Raw genomic sequence first — 18,791 nt, 5'->3', positions numbered from 1 at the left:
TGGATATCAGAGCTTCTGGTGTCCCAGAAACATAACGTTAGGTACTCTTTTGATAAGAGGTTCTATAAGCAAATATTTTCAGTGAAATCTAAGGCGTTGCGAGGCTTTGTGAGCATGTAGATCTGCTATTTTCACAATATTTATCTGTGGAACCGAGTCACATTAAATGTAATACCTACAATTCCGAGTGCTTGTCAGGGTGGGGGTCCCCAGTTCAAATATGTTTATTTTGGGGGTCACGGCCTAAAAAGGTTTGAGAACCCCTGGGTTAGAGTGTCCACCCTGAGATTGGGAGTTCAGGTCATATCAACCCAGTGCCTTCCTGCTTGGCACTCAGCATCAAGGGATTGGGTCTAAGTCCCTTTAACATACTAGCGTCATGTCCAGGGGGTGTACTTGTACATCAAGTGACAATAATTCTTACATGTACAGTAGGAGATCAACTAATCTTTCTAATGAAAAGGTTTCAGCTTGAGTCACTGCAGTTTTCTTTAGCTACACAAGATGGCGCTAAGTGAACATGAAATCCAGGTTCAATCCTGGTTAATTATAGATGGAAGTGCAATGTTGAGCAACTTTAGTCTTTAGTTCTTACTGTTATACACACTCCTTTACAGTACAGTAATGCTTTTCAAATTTCAGGTTGTTGTTAGGTGTAAAATGAAATAATTATTCAATCACATTTAATCCAGAAAACAAAATCAACTTTAGAATACCAATGAACAGTAAACTAAGGGCAAAAGAAAGAATGCTATTATTAGGGATAGACGATTTGTCATTTCAGTATTGGATATTTACATAAAAAATTGATATTGCTATCAAACCGATATAAACGTTTTTGCCAATGTTTTATTTTATCTAAAATGACACAGAGGCTTTTCTGTTTTTAATGGGTAAACTCATTATGACCTGAGGCAGATTGTAAAAAATATCTTCTAAATCCCAACAGTTATCTGAAAAACCTATTGCTACTGTATATCTGTGGTGCTCAAGATTTTTCATCTCAACAACACCCAAAATTATATGTATTTTATTTTGGCCACCAAGACTTCCCATCTTAAAATATTTTGTTCCAGGGACCCCCACAAGCAAAGATTTGAGTAAAAAAAAACACTTTAAAAGAATACATACATTCAACGATTCGCACAAATTGTCACGATTTTTCACAAATAGCAGATCTAAAAGCTATGAGCTTGTATATATGCTATTCTTTTTAATAGCCAAAGTATAAGATAATGCTGTTTAGCTAAAATCTACAATGACAGGGATGCTTCCCTGGTTTTAATGCGTTTGTAAGTCATTTGTGCCCTTCAGTAGTGAAAGCAGACACCTGAAACGAGTGTGTTCATCAGTAGGCCTAATAAATGACTTGATAAGAATGCTATCTTTAGCACACATAATCACTAATAGATGTAACATAACCCCTTGTATAAACTTGTATTGCAGTATTACTACAGTTATCGATCGATTTAATCATGCAATTACCATTCAATTATCGGACATCTGACAAAATGTTTTTATTCGTAGCTTTTATTTGTCTAATCTTGCATCAACACTATACGTTTAATAAATAGTACTGACAAGAAAGAACCCAGCAGTCTCATTATAAATGATAATCATCAGATTTGATTAAAATGTTACTTTTGAAAATTAATAAATAAAAAGATAAATACTGTAAAATAAATAAAAAAAGGTTAATTGGTTAGTGCTTTGATAATGTTACAAAGACGATGGATGGATGGATGGATGGATGGATGGATGGATGGATGGATGGATAGATCACAGTATGAATATGGTTGTTTGTGGCGTTCAATCCAATTCTAGAACATGTAGTTGGAATATTATGATATCCAGATGCTCTTCCTCTACCAGTTTTCTGTTATTATATGAAAACATAATTTAGAGAGAGATCTATGATTCTTAGGATTATTCTCTCCCAAAACTGGAGATGGCAGTGTATCATTCGTTAAAGCAGCATTATGTCACTTTTTCTTGAATGAATGAAATGTAATTTTGTCCAATCTGTGGTAGGGTATGTTTATACAATATAACTTCATTAATCTCAAATTGGGGCGGGTTGTATTTTGTCTCCCTGCTCATCTATTGAGACATTTAGATTGTGTCAAAGGTCCTGTCTCACCTAGACCAGTGTTTCTCAACCTTTTTTCTGCATGGGCACACTTTTCATGTCCCAAGAATCCATGGGCACACCAACATAATACGGAGGTGTAAATATCGTCACTGTCAGGAAGAAACCTTGTATCTCCAAGTTACAAATGTGTACGTTTCTTCACAATGTAAAGCCCTGCTTCATCATACAAGGCTGTCGCACAACAGTAGTGAAAACAGCAGATCTACAAGCACACAACGCCTCGCACCGAGGCGTTGTGTTTAAATCATTTTTAAAATGATAAATACAATACTGGCTTTCGAGCAGTTTCAAGGGGCACACTTGACCCTTCTCGGAGGCACACCAAAGGTCCCCAGGCACAGTGGTTGAGAAACACTCACCTAGACACATGATCTGACACACATTTGGACCTGATGGTTGAGATTCAATTTATCCCCTGAGCAAGCAGGCCAGCTCTATTAGCTAAATGGTAAAGATTTCAGCACTTGCACAGGAATTCAACCATGGGTTCAAATGCAGGGTAGAAGAGGAAAGTTACATAGTGCTGCTTTAAGCTGCTATAACTCAAATCTGAGTTTAAAAGTTTCTCACAGGTCTCGGTTTGTTGTTTCTCTCTCCTCCAAATGATCATGTGTCCCAAGTCGTGCCCGCGCCAGACTGCAAAACACAGCGCTAACCATACTGCAGAATAATTGCCGATGTTGAAAGCCTTTTGAGTCTCGTATTAGAAATTATGGGGTTCTCAGTGTTTTGCCTTTGTCTGCTGTGCAAACGCTGTCATTTATCGCTGACCCTTAAAATAAGTGGGTACAACTGACATTGAGAAAGATGGGAGTTTAGTTTAGCCACGAGAAAGGATGGCAACGTGCCCAATTCACTTCTAAACTGACCACAAGTTAAAAAGGAACACATGTTAGCTCCATTCCAAAAGCTTTTCCTTTTCTTCTCAGATGCAAATCAATACTTTCCTTTGGGATGGATTCCTTTCTTTCCCCTTCTTGACTTCATTGCTTGAAATGTCCAATAAACAAAATTAACTTCAATAGGTTTTATTTTTGGAAAAACCCTGTAACATCGGTTAAATAAATTCGGATGGAAACAAATTATTGTGATTTTTCTGCAGAAGAGCTCCCTAATTTCGCTGATATGTGTCTTCATCTAAATCAGGGGTCTTCAACAGGTGGTCCGGGACCCCTAGGGGGTCCTCAGAGTTACTACAGGGGGGGCCGCCAAATCTTTGTGTGATAGGATCATGTTTCTTTTTTCATTAACCACTTGAACCCTAGCATCCCTATTCTGAGTGTTAACATTCGCCAAAAATAGCCGACTACAAGCTTACAACGCCTCGCGCTGCGAGGCGTTTTAAGCTTGTAGATCGGCTATTTTTGACAAAGAGGTTTGTAGAGGGAAAAGAAGAGCAGACAAAAGTATTTGATGGTTCAAGTGGTTAAATGTCTGAAAATACACATTACTCCAACATGATGACTGTCAACAAGTCTAAGCTGTCTAATAAATTGTAATCTGCAACACAATTTTATACAATATGAAGTGGGGGTCCCTGCTTCATCTCTCTCTCAGCTAAGGGGTCCTTGGCCTGAAAACGTTGAAGACCCCTGATCTAAATGGTTCCTACCGTTCTTCAAGAAAACCTAAAATTGATTGAAGCAGGTTATTTGGAAAGTTTTGACGATTGTCTTTGTGCAGGCCGACTGTGAGCTCCGGATCTTCCAGCTCCGAGGGGAGCATGCCGTGGCCATGACGCGGCTGGACGGAGTGATCGACCAGATGCAGAACCAGAGGGACCGGGGCGTGAGCGCGGGACCGCCACCGGAGCGAGGCGCGCTGCCGCGGGAGGCCTGCGTGTCCACGTCGGCGGACCACGACCCTCCGAAGACCCACCGTAACGTGTGCGTCCAAACCGACCGGGACACCTTCGTCAAAACCCCAGAGGGCGAGGGCAGCCGCCCTGCTCAGAGCCCCGGGCAGAGTCCGCCCAAGAAACTCAACCTGGACTCTATCGAGATGAACCTGGGAGGCAGAGCCGAGCTGGCCTCGGGGGGCCCTGGACCGGGCCCACCTCCTCCACCTCCTCCACCACCTCCTCCACCTCCTCCACTCCAAGGTGGGAATAGTTTTGGATTTTTCATATTGTGTAATAAAAAAATATATATACTGTATATTCCGTTACTGTTGGTAAAGAGGAAAAACTAAAACTAAGGGCATTCAGTTCCTGTTAGTTAATTAACACAAAATACAGTTTCAGTTTAGCCTGACACTCAGCCTGAATTGACATTTCGTTTCACTTCATTATTCAGTCTGAAAGTGGTTTCCCCCAAGGCGATTGCAGGGATGGGCGTTGCCAAAAAGAGGCAGTCTTCAGCGATTCGTTCACCGACCAACACATGACATAGTGTGGCTGGCTAGTGGCTAGCCTGTTGCTTGCTAGTGCTACTTGCTAACCAAAGAAACAGTCAGAATAGGAGCACTACGAACTAGTAATCAAACACAACATAACATGCCTGCTACTGGTGTTTCATAGCGAGATCGATACGATCGCATTTTACCGCAATTTACAGCATTTTATCGCGACGCGATGCGCGGTACGGTACGGCGGCGGCGCTGGTGTACTTGGAAACACACATAAGTTCTGGGAAACCCCCACCCACCCATCAAGACACTGATTCACGACGCTGATTCGCCGTACGGATTTTCAACCGAGGGAGGACGCTTCAATGAGAGCACTTCTAGACCCCTGAATCGCCAAAACAAAAAATTTAAAGGGGTGTGGCTAGCGATTCAGGGTCTGGAACTAGGCTAGTTTCAGTTAGTCATCATTAAAATTTTTGTGTTTTTTTTTTTTTGGTGTTCAAAATATTGTGGTTGCACAATATTGATGACATCAGGGATCTCCATATATGGGCATAAAAGGGACAAGGACTAACACAGATAGCTCCATATGGATCTACAGTACATTGACCCATACTAGTCTGTAACTCTGACAGTGTACACATGGAACCAAATGGGTTCCATTTGTACACTGTCAGAGTTAAGGGGAGACCTTGAAATTTGAAAGTTTGAGAAACACTGTATTAGTGAATTCATTTTCCCCAAGGACTTGAATGGGGAAAATTCTAATGGTAAGACGAAATTCATTAACGAAAATTCTCGTCACAGCAACCACACTTGCAACTTCCAATTGCATCTTTCTAGTTTATTATAGCTTTTATTTGGTTCAGTTAATGGCATTCTTTTTTTCCTTTTACAATTTAAATGTTCTTTATTTGGTTAGTTTGCGTTAACCATAATAACCTTGCTCCACTCCACTTCCCAGGCCAAACCGGACCACCACCACCACCTCCACCACCACCTCCCCCGTTGCCATGCGGAGGGGCACCGCCCCCGCCCCCGCCTCCTCCTCCACCTCTCCCAGGAGGGGGTCCTCCCCCTCCTCCCCCTCCACCCCCGCCCCCTGGGCTGCTCGGCCCCGGGCCCCCTCCGCCTCCGCCCCCTCCGGGCGGCGGCCCTCCCCCGCCTCCCCCCATGGCGGGGGGCTTCAGCTTCGGCTTCGGCCAGAAGGCGGATCAGGCCCCGCGGAAGCCCGCCGTGGAGCCCGCCTGCCCCATGAAGCCCCTGTACTGGACGCGCATCCAGATCCAGGACAACAAGTAGGTCCCGTTAACGCCACTGGTTCTCAAACCAGATCTACAAGCTCACTGCGTGGCACCGAGTGCCAAGCTGTGAGCTTGTAGATCTGCTATTTTTGAAAAATGTTTTTTTTTTTTTTTTTTTTTTTTATATATCTTTTTAAAAGCGAACATTTGTAACTCAAATACTTGCTTCTGGGTGGTCCCTGGAACAACATGAGATGGGGGTCCACATCCAAATACAAATACAATACATTTATAGAATTGGGTAAAAAATATTCAAAGATAATTAGTCGAATAATCGGTATCGAATCGTTTTGCAAATGCAAATAATCAATTGTATGGAAAATATTTTAACTCATTTGCTGCCCCCTCCCGAGTTCCATCCATCCATCCATCTTCAACCGCTTATCCGGAATCGGGTTGTGGGGGTAACAGTTCCAACTGAGACTTCCAGATTTCCTTATCGCGAGCAACTTCCTCCACTCCCTCAGGGAGTATACCGAGGCGTTCCCAAGCCAGTTTCAAATGCCTGAACGGATTTCCAAGCCGATTTTTTTGTTGAAACCTGTGAACGGCGTGCACCCACGTGGTGCATGATCTATGCATGGGCGTGCATGATCCGTGCACTATGGATTACATTGAAGTCTATGGAGACTTGTGGCATCCTGGCACTTTGGCAGCCATTTTTGAAATGCAGCGAATGAGTTAAGAAGAAATATGAAAAAGAGTAGTCTAATTAGTTTTCCATTCCATATAGCTACTCTTGGTCTATCGATAAATAAAAAAGAGCAGACTAAGTACAGATTGAAAGGTCAATTTATTAAGTATTGACGGTTCAAGTGGTTAAATATCTGAAAACACAAATTGACATGAATCCAAAATACACTGATAATTGTGCTGTCAAACGATGAAACTATATGGAATCTATGAAGAGGTTTTGGGCGTCCCTGCTTCATCTCTCTCTCGACTAAGGGGTCCTTGGCCTGAAAAATGTTGAAGACCCCTGGTTTAACACGTTAAAGGTCCATTTGGAACCCCCTCAAAGGAACCCTGAGGTGTCCCTGGTCCCACTTTGAGAACTACTGCGTTACACTATTGCAGTGCTAAAGTTACACCACGCTGTATCATTACCACCACTTTGACCACCCAGTGTGTGTGCGCCTGGCGTTGGTTCACTGTACGGCTCGTATTGGTGAAGCATCAGACATTCCTCTAGCTTGCAGTCGCTACTTCCCAGTTCCAGGGTCGCAGTTGAGATGCTCCGTAATGAAGCCGATTATCCCGGGCCGTTTACAGTGGCTGTGGTCTGTGCCTTTATAGCCTTGTATTTCCATGGCTGGATTAGTCGGGGGAAGTGGAGCTGTGGTTTGCACTCTCCCTGGGTTTTGGCCAAGGCGTACGGGGAGAACCGACTGGTGGGCCACAGCGGTTTTCATGTGCTATAAATTTTACAGTAGAGGTGCAAGTTTAAGGGGCATTAAATGGGTCAGATGTTTAACTGTATCTGGATCAACGGTGTCATCTTGCGTTAATGGTGTGAGGGGTCTGGAGTTATGAGGGGGGGAAACGCTGTAAGCCTTGAAATGGTGCCAGGTGCGCTAATGTTAGTCCAACGAGCGGTCTGCAGCGTAGCAGATCGAAATTTCCGGGGGGAAGCTGCACGAAGAAGATGTAACGGGGGTTTAAATTTAATTAAGGCATAATCTGGTCGATTAGAACAGTGGTTCTCAACCTGTGGGTCAGGACCCCAAGGGGGGTACCCAAATTATTTTGTGGGGTCCCTAGATGATCAACTTACTGTGAAACATTGTTTTCTCACTCAATCACTCAACAGTAAACAGTAAAGTTTTAGTGAGAGGGTAGCCTATTTGTACATTTCAAAAGTGATTTTTTAATACCTCTAAAATGTTAAACATTGGCCGAATTGTCAAATATTGCAGGCAAATGTTTTTGAAAATAGACTATTTACATGCTCACAACGCCTGCTATTTTCACAATAGAACTGTGTTATACAAAATGTAATGCCTCAACTCTTAGTGCTCGTCAGGGTGGGGGGATCCCCAGTTAAAATATGATTATTTGGGGGGTCGTGGCCCGAAAAGGTTGAGAACCACTGGATTAGAACATCTTCTTGCAAGCTAAACATTCTTTGGGGGAGGGGGTTAATGTATAATTTACTTTTCCAATCCAAGCAGTTGTCTCCAGAGACAGTCCATGTCACGGAGCTACAGTATTTACCTCCCTGTTGAAGGCAAGGCAGTGACAAATGATGTGGGGGATTGTAGGACGGCATCATTAAGTCTTTCAGAGGAAAGCATCTTGGCCGCTCCGCATAAATACTTTTCACCACTGCAATAGGAAGCCAACAACAAACGGAGACAATTGGACTAAGTTCACACTAATCGAGTGAGTTGATTGCCGTGGTGTTTAAGCGCCGATAAGGCCTGCCAGCCTCCAGCGCCTCTCTTTAGTCGTAAAAATGCTTTCTCTAGAGTAGACTGACCTGCCAAAGACCGTACTTATGACGGAGTCAGCGGAGGGAGAGACGTAAACACGAGTTATAATAACAGTGATGATAAGAAAATAATAATAATACATTGATGTTTGTACTAGGAAATTACTCGCCAATTAATAGGCCAAAATCCCTGCTTTAGAATAAGATTGGCTATTTATCTGTTGATTATGTGTGCGGGGTGGGGTCATTTTAATATGACAACAACCAGGCTTTAGATCGCTGGTTCTCACCATGGGTCCGGGGACCCTCAGGGGTCCTTGAGGGGGTTCCAGGGAGTCCCAAGTTACATTTTATGGTTGAAAGTTAGGAACCAAATGGACCCTTACAGCTCTGTATCTCCAAGAGAGTTCAATTCATACAAGTTCATTTCATACTACTACGGTATTCTTTTATTAATTTTTTGGGCTATAATGTTTTGGGCTTTTCTGATTTGATAGTATATAGCAGGGTTCCCCAATAGGTGGCCCACAGGCCATTTGTGGCACGCGGGGGGCTACTGTCTGGCCCCCACCAACCCCAGTAATAATGGTGGTATAAGAGCAGCAACAACACTAGTATATCGTCATTGTCTGGTGGAAAACCCGTATCTCAAAATGTGTACGTTCTTTCGCAAAGTAAAGCTCTGCTTCATCAAACAAGGCCGTTGCACAAAAGTAGTGAAAACAGCCGATCTACAAGCACACAACGCCTCGCGGTGCGAGGCGTTGTGTGCTTGTAGATCGGCTGTTTTCACTAGTTTAAATCATTTTTAAAATGATAAATGCAAAACGAACGGTTTTGGACATACAAGATCACCCGACAACGACGATATCTGAACTGTCACGGGAGTAGTGGGAACGCCACCGACGCCCCCTGCAATGTTGTGGCCCTCGGCTTGGTACCCTAGACATGATTTGGCCCTTGGGGAAAACTAATTGGGGAACCCTGGTATATAGTATATAGACCGGGAAATGCGGTTGCGACACCCCTGCAACCGCTGCTTAGCTATGTGCTAATCCTGAGTCATGGTAAGTGTCTGCCGTGGGGTTGTTGTGGTTATGGGTTGTGTCAGTGGTGAGAGGCGGTAGGTAGCGGAGCCATGCTGAACTCTGTGATCCTGGCGTCTCAACGCTCGTCCTCCCGCATGCAGCTTCTGTTTGCTTTCACCAGGTTGCTGAGCAACGGCCCAAACACAACATCAGCTCCCCACATCTACTGTAGCTCGCTTGCTGTAAAATCTTGTTTATCGCAGAAACAATCCCATCGCCGTGAGTCCAGCACCCGCGGAAACAATGCCAATTTTTTTTTATTGTCTTATTAGCACATGAGGGTTATTTATTCATTTATATATTTATTAAAGTACAGATCCCTTTCTGGCTTTGGAATTCTCCATCCAAGTTTGTATCGTGCAGGAAAAAAGGACATTTTAGATAAACGTAGAAGCAGACTGAATAAGCCTCAAGTAAATATATTTTGTATAGTTGATTTCTTGCAGAATACAAATTTTACATGAAATTATCCTGGCTAGTATTTTCACTTTGTGCCCGATCTCGTCGCTTCGAGCCTTTGATTAAGCATCGGTCTGTTATAGAGTGGAACGGTCTGTTATCCAGAAATAACACACAGCTGATTTCAGTGATTGACCAATCAGAATCAAGCATTCAACCAAGCCGTGTCATAAGTGCTTGTTACACAAACAACAGTTTGAAATTATTATTCTTTTCTGGCTAATAAATCGGCACAAAATAAATGAATCAACTTGACATCCCTATTTTGAGCAAGTAATTGTAGTTGAAAATAGTTGTTTCATAAATGTTCAAAAGACCCCAAAAAGCAAAAAATTAAAACTAAGCAAAACTAGCTGATCTACAAGCTCACAACATATCACATCATGCGCTTGTATGGCTATTTTCACAATTTATAAAGGGCTTAAGTTAAGTGTGCAGTGTCTGTCTGTTACCAGCAACAACACACTGTGGGGAGCCCTGGAGGAGCCAGACATCGTCAACACCATGGAGTTTGAAGATCTGTTCTCCAAGGCCAACCTGCAGCCCAAGAAGAAGCCGTTGTCTGACGCCTTCGAGAAAAAAGCTAAAGCGAAGAAGGTACGTTTGGTGTTGAACCCAAGCCCCCAGAACCACGGTAGAAAGTTGAAGCAGCCAAGCCTACTGGCTAAAGCTGGAATAGCAGGAGGGGTGAAATACATGCACAAGCATAAGCGCGCGCCGCTGGGTTCTACAATAGGGTTCAATCGATGTAGAGCGACGTTCGTGACGTAATTATGTCTCGACGTAAGAAGAATTGGATCATCCAGAATCCACAATGCACCTGGATTCCTCTTCTTTCGGGTGCTTCAAAACGCCACTGAGCACTTGCATTGAAATGAATAGCTGGTGGTGGGGCTGTCCGTCCTCTATTTTTGCAACCGTTTGTCGCAGATTAGTATGTATCTCTGTCTATAACGCCTGACACTGTGATGCAGCATGACATTCCGTGCAGTAAAATGTCAGAAGTTTAAAACGTGTGAAGTGATGACACCTGAAGCTTATTATTTTTATTTTTTATTATTATTTTTTTTGTTCCGTCATGTCGAATCATAAATCAAAACGAGAAAACAAAGGAATGCCTGGAAGAAATGGATTCTTATTCTCTCATGTTCCCAGGTTTTGTGCTGGGTCAACCCAGGCTAGCGGGTCATAATGAGTTCACGTCGCCTTGGCTTATTCTAAAAGCCAATCCAACACGGGCCCGGTTGTTCTGGTTTCATTTCGGCAGAGCTTCACAATCAAGCAGGATTTCTCTGCCCTTCTTATGAACCGATACTTTAAAGTCAAAGGCAAACGGCACCGGCCTCGCTTTTGTGAGCATGTTTGTGCATCGTACTGTTGTCTTTGTTACCTGTATTCCATCGCTCTAATCATAAAACAATGTGAGTTTGAGAGCTAAGTTTTGAATTGGACGTGTCGTTTTCCGGGGAAATCGCATTCTTTCGAACAACCATCATTTCGACCGGAGGGTTAGCGACTCACTCCACGGAGGTTAGAGTTAGGGTGAGGGTTAGAGTCGGGTGTCGAAAAGATGACATGTTGTAACAGCGACGCGCTCCCTCGTTTTCCGTGTCTCAGCTCGGACACACTTGTTGACGTCAAGCGCCTAATGTTGCAACTCTGCACTTCTGCTGCAGCCAGAAAGCTGTGTCAGCATGCTGGCTGCCCTCTCGTCCTCACAGTGGCGTCCAAGCAGTTAAAAATCGGCCACAGGCCCAGACCGTCCCCTCTAAAATCCATACATGTCCCCGATTCTGATCAATCCGCTACGGCTCCAGTCCACTCCACAGGGCTTCTGTGTGTGTGTGTGTGTGTGTGTGTGTGTGTGTGTGTGTGTGTGTGTGTGTGTGTGTGTGTGTGTGTGTGTGTGTGTGTGTGTGTGTGTGTGTGTGTGTGTGTGTGTGTGTGTGTGTGTGTGTGTGTGTGTGTGTGTGTGTGTGTGTGTGCGTGCACGGGGTGCACGTGCGTGTTCTTCTACCCTTTGTCTCCATCCCTGGAACCCTCTATCCACTCTGGTCACTCTGAAGCTGCAGTCGGTCCAACATTCGATCCAACTAAACTAGCCACAACCAGACACCAGTCCTGCCAACTGTCTCCCGTCTAGACCTGACCTCATCAGAGTCCTCTAACGTTAACCCCAGTTAAAAAACTAATCCGCAGAAAAGATGTGCAGAATGTGATAATTGGAGCATTTGAATTTGCCTTGGTGGTGTTTTGTGGTCCTCTGTGTAGTGTAGATAACCACAGCGAAGCTACGTACAGATTCTATTCAACGTTTTCAGGCCAAGGACCTCGTAGTTGAGAGAGAGATGAAGCAGTGACCCCCCACAACATTTTCTTAGATTCCAGTTTCATCGTTTGACAGCACAATCATCAGTGTATTTTGGATTCATGTCAATTTGTGTTTTCAGATATTTAAGCACGTGAACCGTGACTTGACCGTGAACTTGACCTTTGACTCTGTACTTGGTCAGCTCTTTTCCCCCTCTACACCATACCGCTTGCTGAAAATAGACAATCCTTTGGCTAAAGTTCTCAGAATATGGACACAGGCTTCAAGTGGTTAATGTAAAAAAAAGGAGAAAAAAGTTTCTATCACACAAAGATTTGGAGGTCCACCTGTAGTAACTCTGAGGACCCCCTAGGGGTCCCGGACCCCCTGCTGAAGACCCTTGTTCTAGACTCTTGATCAGATGATCTTTGTTTGGGGCTAGCGAGACGAGTTGCAGTCCAACTCTGTGATTACACAGGGAGACAGTGTTGTGAGGGAGATGTGAACGTGCTTCTCGCAGCCTGCTTGGCAGTCCAGCAACACATCCGAAAAGGTTGGCTAAACAAAAGTTACTTGTTTAGATTTCCATCTTTTTATCCCTTAAAAGTTTATGCTCGCACAAAGAGAGAATTCATCTGAATCATCGACCGATGATGGCTTCCCAGAAGCTTGACTAGTTGAATAGTTTGTGGGGGAGATTGAGGAAGAAGATTAGATGACCCAGAGTTCACAAACAATTCATGGTTGAAGTAGATAGATATGATTATATGGATGGATGGAGGGGGGGTCATCGAATCAAAAGTACATTTTCATCCAAGCAGATTTGAGTCTTAAAGATGCAGTGAAATGAAAAATATGTTTTTCACACTTTTAGAGCATGGCTGTAGTGATAATACGGCCATACTGTACCTACTGTATTAGATTCCCCAAAAAGTGAATTGTGTATTATAATAAGATACTTACAGTCCTAAATACAACGTCAATCATTACGATATGCGCAATGATTGACGTTGACTTAAAGATGCAGTGCCAAGATTTATTTCCCCCCTAAAACATGATTATCAGGTATTATGATTGTACTAGGAGGAGGATTTTTGAAGCGGTGAAAGCCGCTTCCAAGGTGTGACTTTGTCTGTCCCGTACATGTCTGTCCCATCTGATTGGTCAATTGTGTCTGTCCCGTACATGTCCCGTGCATGTTTGACCAATTGAGGATTCGTCAAGCTTCACTTGCCAATTTGGCCACCCAGACAAAATCATTCATTCATTCAGAATTCATAAAAATATAGAACTAAAGCACATAGAAAGTATAAATCGCACGGTGGCGCAGTGGTTAGCGCTTCGCCTCACAGCTAGGAGGTCCTGGGTTCGATTCCCGCCGGGGGAGGCTGTGGGCATTGGCGGCGTGTTCCTCCCTCCGCGTCATCAGTGCCCACACCCTAGATGGGGTTGGCGATAGGGCCTTTCTGTGTGGAGTTTGCATGTTCTCCCCGTGTCTCCTAGGGTTGATACCCTCACAAAAACATGCAGTAATCCTGGTCTCAATAATGCCTCCCCCTGGCCAGCCGGGGCGCCTGATGGAGGGGAAAGGAACTGGTTGGAATAACGTGTTCCTTCCACGCGCTACGTCCAAACCAGGGAAATCTCCACTGTCAGGTGAAAAGAAGCAACTTGGACTCCTCATGCATTGAAGGAAGCATGAGGTCAGTCCGTTGCCTCCCCAGGCGCGGCAGAGGGAGAGCAGAGCCCAGGATTACATAGGCAATTGGCACTGGGTGAAAAAATGGGTTACAAAATTGGGGGACAAAAATGTAAAAATAAATAAATAATAAAGTATAAATCTAGAACATAGAATGTATAGATCTAGAAAACAGATTTCATAGCTCTAGAACACAGATTTCATAGCTCTAGAACACATAAAATAAAAATTCACCGCTTCACTTCGAAACCGAGGTTTGATTTTTTTCAAGAGTGTACAGAAAGAGTTAAAATTAAGTTTCTATGTGGCCACACCCACCAGTTCATTAAGGTGTCAAGTGGTTGTCATGGTGGGTGGTGACCCAGCTGAAGTTAGCCACACCCACAGTGTTGGGTGAATGGTAAAAGGGGAGGGGATGATTATATGATGTCATTTAATCACTGTTTTTGGATCGGCACTTTTGACCTTGCATGCCTGACTGCGAGAGCCAGACATCTCACACTACGTTTCACTTCGGGATGAGAGTCTGAAATTGAGGGCAGACATTCTATTTCGGCGGGGGGGGGGCTAAAGCCTATTGACGTCACACACACACACACACACACATACACACACACACACACACACACGCGACGGCGACGTGGCGTGACATTGCAAAAATACGTTATTTCTCATAACATATTATATGTCTGCATGTTTACGTTAGTGCAAAATGGTATTAAAACGTGAAGAAACGGCACTATTTCATAGTTTATTAAAATAATACGAGTCGAGTCTGACTCCGCCATGACAGTTTTCACGGACTCTCACGTGGGCAGAGGACACCAATCAGAGTCCACGAGCGAGTCTCACGTGAGCTCAAGAGCTCTGTTTGGAGGGGGCTGGGACCGGAGCAGCCACACACGTGCCCCAAGCATACAACCCTGATTGGCCCATTCAATTCGCCCGCTCCTCGGGCGCGTTCGAAATAGATTAAAATGTGTGCAGCTTCAGTCCACACTACACACCACCCACCAGCAGGGGGTGGTGATGTGCGGACTGAAGTGTCAGGCTACTTTTGACCCACAAGGTGTCAGCCTCCAGGAAGAAATCCAAAATACAAAGGGAATACATAATTGCTCATAACAACCACACCAGGGGGTCTAATGAAGTACTGTCAACCTCATAGACACATGAAAACCTGAACAACTACAAAACTATGGCCCCGCCTTTTTAGTAATTCATGAGGGCAGAATGATTGACAGGTGTCAGCCTGTCAATCAACTTCAACTACTAAACCATCCCGAGAGCCACTGTTCCCTGCGCTGGTTCGCGTGGCTCCCCGCTTCCCCCGCCTTCCCGCTCGTTCTCGCCACACAACGGAGCGCTGGTCTACCTCCGGCTCAGCCAATCACAAGCCGCAGTTGACGCCTCATCTCCTATGAACACGAATAGTTTCCGTAGCTACTGCCTTGTAAGGGAGCGCCGCTTGCTATGGAAAATAGTCGCGCCCAGTCCCTCTTTTTTCAGACCAAGCTATTTCTTTCTGAGAGAGTTTTGGTGATTGTTAGATTTGGTATTAAGGAAAAAAGGAGGGGGCCAAGCATAGATCCCTGGGGGACCCCGATCAACAAAGCATAATAGGGTCTTGTTGGAGGAGCCATGAGACGATGTTTTACCTTACTTTGCAGTATCTGACCAGCCAATGGTCTGCCTGCCTCCCTCCCTGTACAACCAATACTAATCAGTGCACACACACACACACACACACACGCTCACACGCACGCACGCACGCACGCACGCACACACACACACACACACACACACACACACACACACACACACACACACACATGCACATGCACACGCACACGCACAGGCTCCTACCACCTGTCTCTGTTAGCCAGATTGAAGAGGATATAACTACTGCTAGTGAAACTTGTGTGCTTCCCTATTCTTAGCTAATACACATTTGAGTTTTGTGGGTTTGTACCATGCAAGGCACGAACCTGCAGATCCACTGCCGCCTATAGTAATACAATAAGTACCGGTAAGACTCCCTAATCGTGAGATAAGCGATCGGCAGGTCACCCCGGTCGCTGCATGGGGGGGCGAGTTACGGCCTTTTTAGCGGCCTGCAGTGGCGGGGGTCCGGCGCTAGGTGGCACTCTGAGGCGCCGAGGCGGACGCGTGGGTACCGGCCCCGGCTTTCCCGCTCGCTCCTAGGCCGAGTTATGGCATTTTATGTGCGCTGCAGTGGCGGGGGTCCTCCAGTAGGGGGGCGTGAGCACTTTTAAATCCGTTCTGGAGCACCAGGAGTCAGTGGTCCCCGGGAATTCCCTGTGAGCAGCCCCGTTGGGGTGGTCATTTGGTCATTTTTGCACTTTTTGGCAGCGGTGGCAGGGGATCCCTGGGGGTCCCTGGAGCTGCGGAGGTGGTCCCCGAGTCTGGTTTGGAAGGCCAGGAGTGTGTGTGCAACGTTTGGCATGGATTGGGGCAACGGTGGCAGAGATATGAGTTGGGGAAAAGTGAGACATACAGACTGACTGACTGACTGACTGACTGACAGACAGACAGCCGGTGGAGGTTTTGATAGTAAAGTTCTGCAACCTGGCGGTCGCAATAATAAAACACACACACACACACACACACACACACACACACACACACACACACACACACACACACACACACGTGTGTGTGATGACAGTACATGCCTACAAGCCCTGATGCACTTGCGCTGAAAGTGTTGCCAGATCACTGCCACCACCAGAGCCCATGGGGCTCCGGCTCAGCGAGGGGAAGATGAGCTGTGGGGAATGGAATGCAAGTGTTACATTATGCATATGAGCCGTTTCCACCGCATTCCGACAGCTCCCTAACGTTTAGAAACGTTTAGATTAAGGCGTGCAGGAGGAGGAGGGTGCAGGGGAGGGAGGGGGTGCAGGCCATGCCTACGTGAGCGTGAGTAAATCTTTATCATGTGTGCCACGCCACAAAATCAAAGCACTTGTTTACTCTGGAGCCGTTTCTGTAAGTTGATTACCATATCAAAGGTAACATGGACCAGAATGCTCTCTCTCTCTCTGTCTCTCTGTCTCTCTCTCTCTCTCTCTCCCCCCCCCTCCCTGTCTCAGGGGTACACACAGTAATTGCAGGCATGTGGCTTCACTCCGCTGAGAGGGGGGCAACTGTGGGGGACCATGGAGCGGAGAGGATGCGCGTGTCGGTGCATTCGGGGCGGGAGGATGAAGGGGTGGGGGTCGGGGGAGAAGAGAGGAAAGGATGGATAGATGGGGGGCCCAGAGAGGAAAGGAGGGATGGAGAGATGGAGAGAAGGAGGACAAGAAGACGTGAGGAAATCAACAGATCTGAGATGCGGGGGCTGTTAGGGATCACACACATGGGAGGGACGCTTGGCACTGTGTGTGCAACATGCAGGTCAATTACTGTGCACGGCATGCATTCGCCGGCAACACGGTAAACATTACGCAGCAGTTTTCCTCCATTTCATCCCGTAAATCAAATCCATATCAAGTTTATTCTTCATGGATCTCCTTAAACAAACAGTGGCTCTAACTGCTTTAGAATCATGGCTCTTCGGGAATGACTTATGAGCTATCATAGCTGGTTTATTGGAGACATATTTGGAGCATTTGGCCCGGGACACCGCAGGGTGAGTGTGAGAGATTAACCACTTGAACCCTCTCTATTTACTGTATAATACTTAGTTGACCCGGGTTGGCTCTGTACTTGGAACGCTCTTTTTTCCCCCCCTCTGCACCAAGCTTTTTGCAGAAAAGACACAATCCACAAGCTCAACAACCAACACGTTGGTTGTGTAAACCAGTAAGACTCCCTAATCGGGAGATAAGCATCTGTCAGGTCGGCAACCTCATGGTGGCGCTAGAAGAGCGGCATGTGAGAAATGAGTGGTTGTGGTTTGCCAGCCAAGGAGTGTGTGTGCAAAGTTTGGCATGGATAGGGGCAACGGTGCAGGAGATATGGTGTCTGCAAAAAGCAACCTCATGGTGGCGCTAGAAGAGGGTCATGTGAGAAATCAGGGGCGGAGATTGTGATTTGCCATCCAATTTGCGTGATTTTAGGCCAAAATCTGTAGGAGCAGTGTTCAAAAAAGTGCTTTTTGCAAAAATCGGCCTGATGGTAGCGCTAGAAGAGGGGCATGTGAGAAATGAGGGGTGAAGGTTGTGGTTTGGCAGCCAAGGAGTGTGTGTGCAAAGTTTGCCATTGATCGGGGAAACGGTGCCGAAGATATGAGTAGGGCCAAAGTGTGACGTGACTGACAGACTGACAGACTGACAGGTGGAGGTTTTTATTGTAACTGCGACCTGGTGGTCGCAACAAAGATTGTGGAAATAGTATATTATTATGTACTGTAGGAAATGTACACATCCCTCCTCAGATGAACTTTCAATTCAGATCAGGCCCAAGCAGTAATACCTGTAAGACTCCAAAGTTTGGCATGGATTGGGGCAACGGTGGCGGAGATATGAGTTGGGGGGGGAAAGTGTGACGTGACGGACAGACAGACAGATTGACTGACTGACTGACTGACTGACTGACTGACTGACTGACTGACAGACAGCCGGTGGAGGTTTTGATAGTACCTGCGACCTGACGGTCGCAATAAATGTAAAGACAGAATTCATTTCCCAGAGAAATCCACTGGGAAACTGTTTTTTTTTTTTATCTCAATAAGTATAAAAATTTTCAGAAAAATGCAAGCACACATTACTGTGTAAAGTTGAAAATGTGTAGCAAAACTAAAAAAGTGGAACTAGTAGGGTGCCAAAAAAAGTATCTGAGGTCAACGATAGTGGGCCCACAATGATCTGTCCCCCTGACCCTACCTAACAAGTGCGTCAAACGGTTTCACTTCCTGGGGTAGGCAGTGGCTCTGGAGGCAGGGCAACCATCTGGGAACCCAAGGTGTCCGGTTCGATACCCGTCTCCTTTTCGCTTCATGTCAAAGTGTCCTTGAGCAAGACACTGTGTGTGTGT

At 45.5% G+C, this 18,791-nt stretch overlaps 1 protein-coding gene across 1 annotated transcript in view; it reads left to right on the top strand.

Annotated features, from left to right (window-relative positions):
- The window catches only part of LOC308305679 (formin), a 121,927-nt gene that overhangs the window by 29,919 nt on the left and 73,217 nt on the right, over window positions 1-18,791 (top strand). The window contains exons 5-7 of the mRNA XM_080750517.1: window positions 3,836-4,253; window positions 5,463-5,796; window positions 10,236-10,377. Coding sequence (XP_080606643.1) covers window positions 3,836-4,253; window positions 5,463-5,796; window positions 10,236-10,377 — 894 coding nt within the window. The remainder of the gene's footprint in view (window positions 1-3,835; window positions 4,254-5,462; window positions 5,797-10,235; window positions 10,378-18,791) is intronic.

The sequence above is a fragment of the Nannobrachium achirus genome (genome assembly GCF_963921795.1).
Source record: "Nannobrachium achirus genome assembly, chromosome: 20".
Taxonomy (NCBI): domain Eukaryota; kingdom Metazoa; phylum Chordata; class Actinopteri; order Myctophiformes; family Myctophidae; genus Nannobrachium; species Nannobrachium achirus.
Note: the sequence above shows the minus strand (reverse complement) of the source record. Positions and strands in the feature narration are given on the sequence as shown.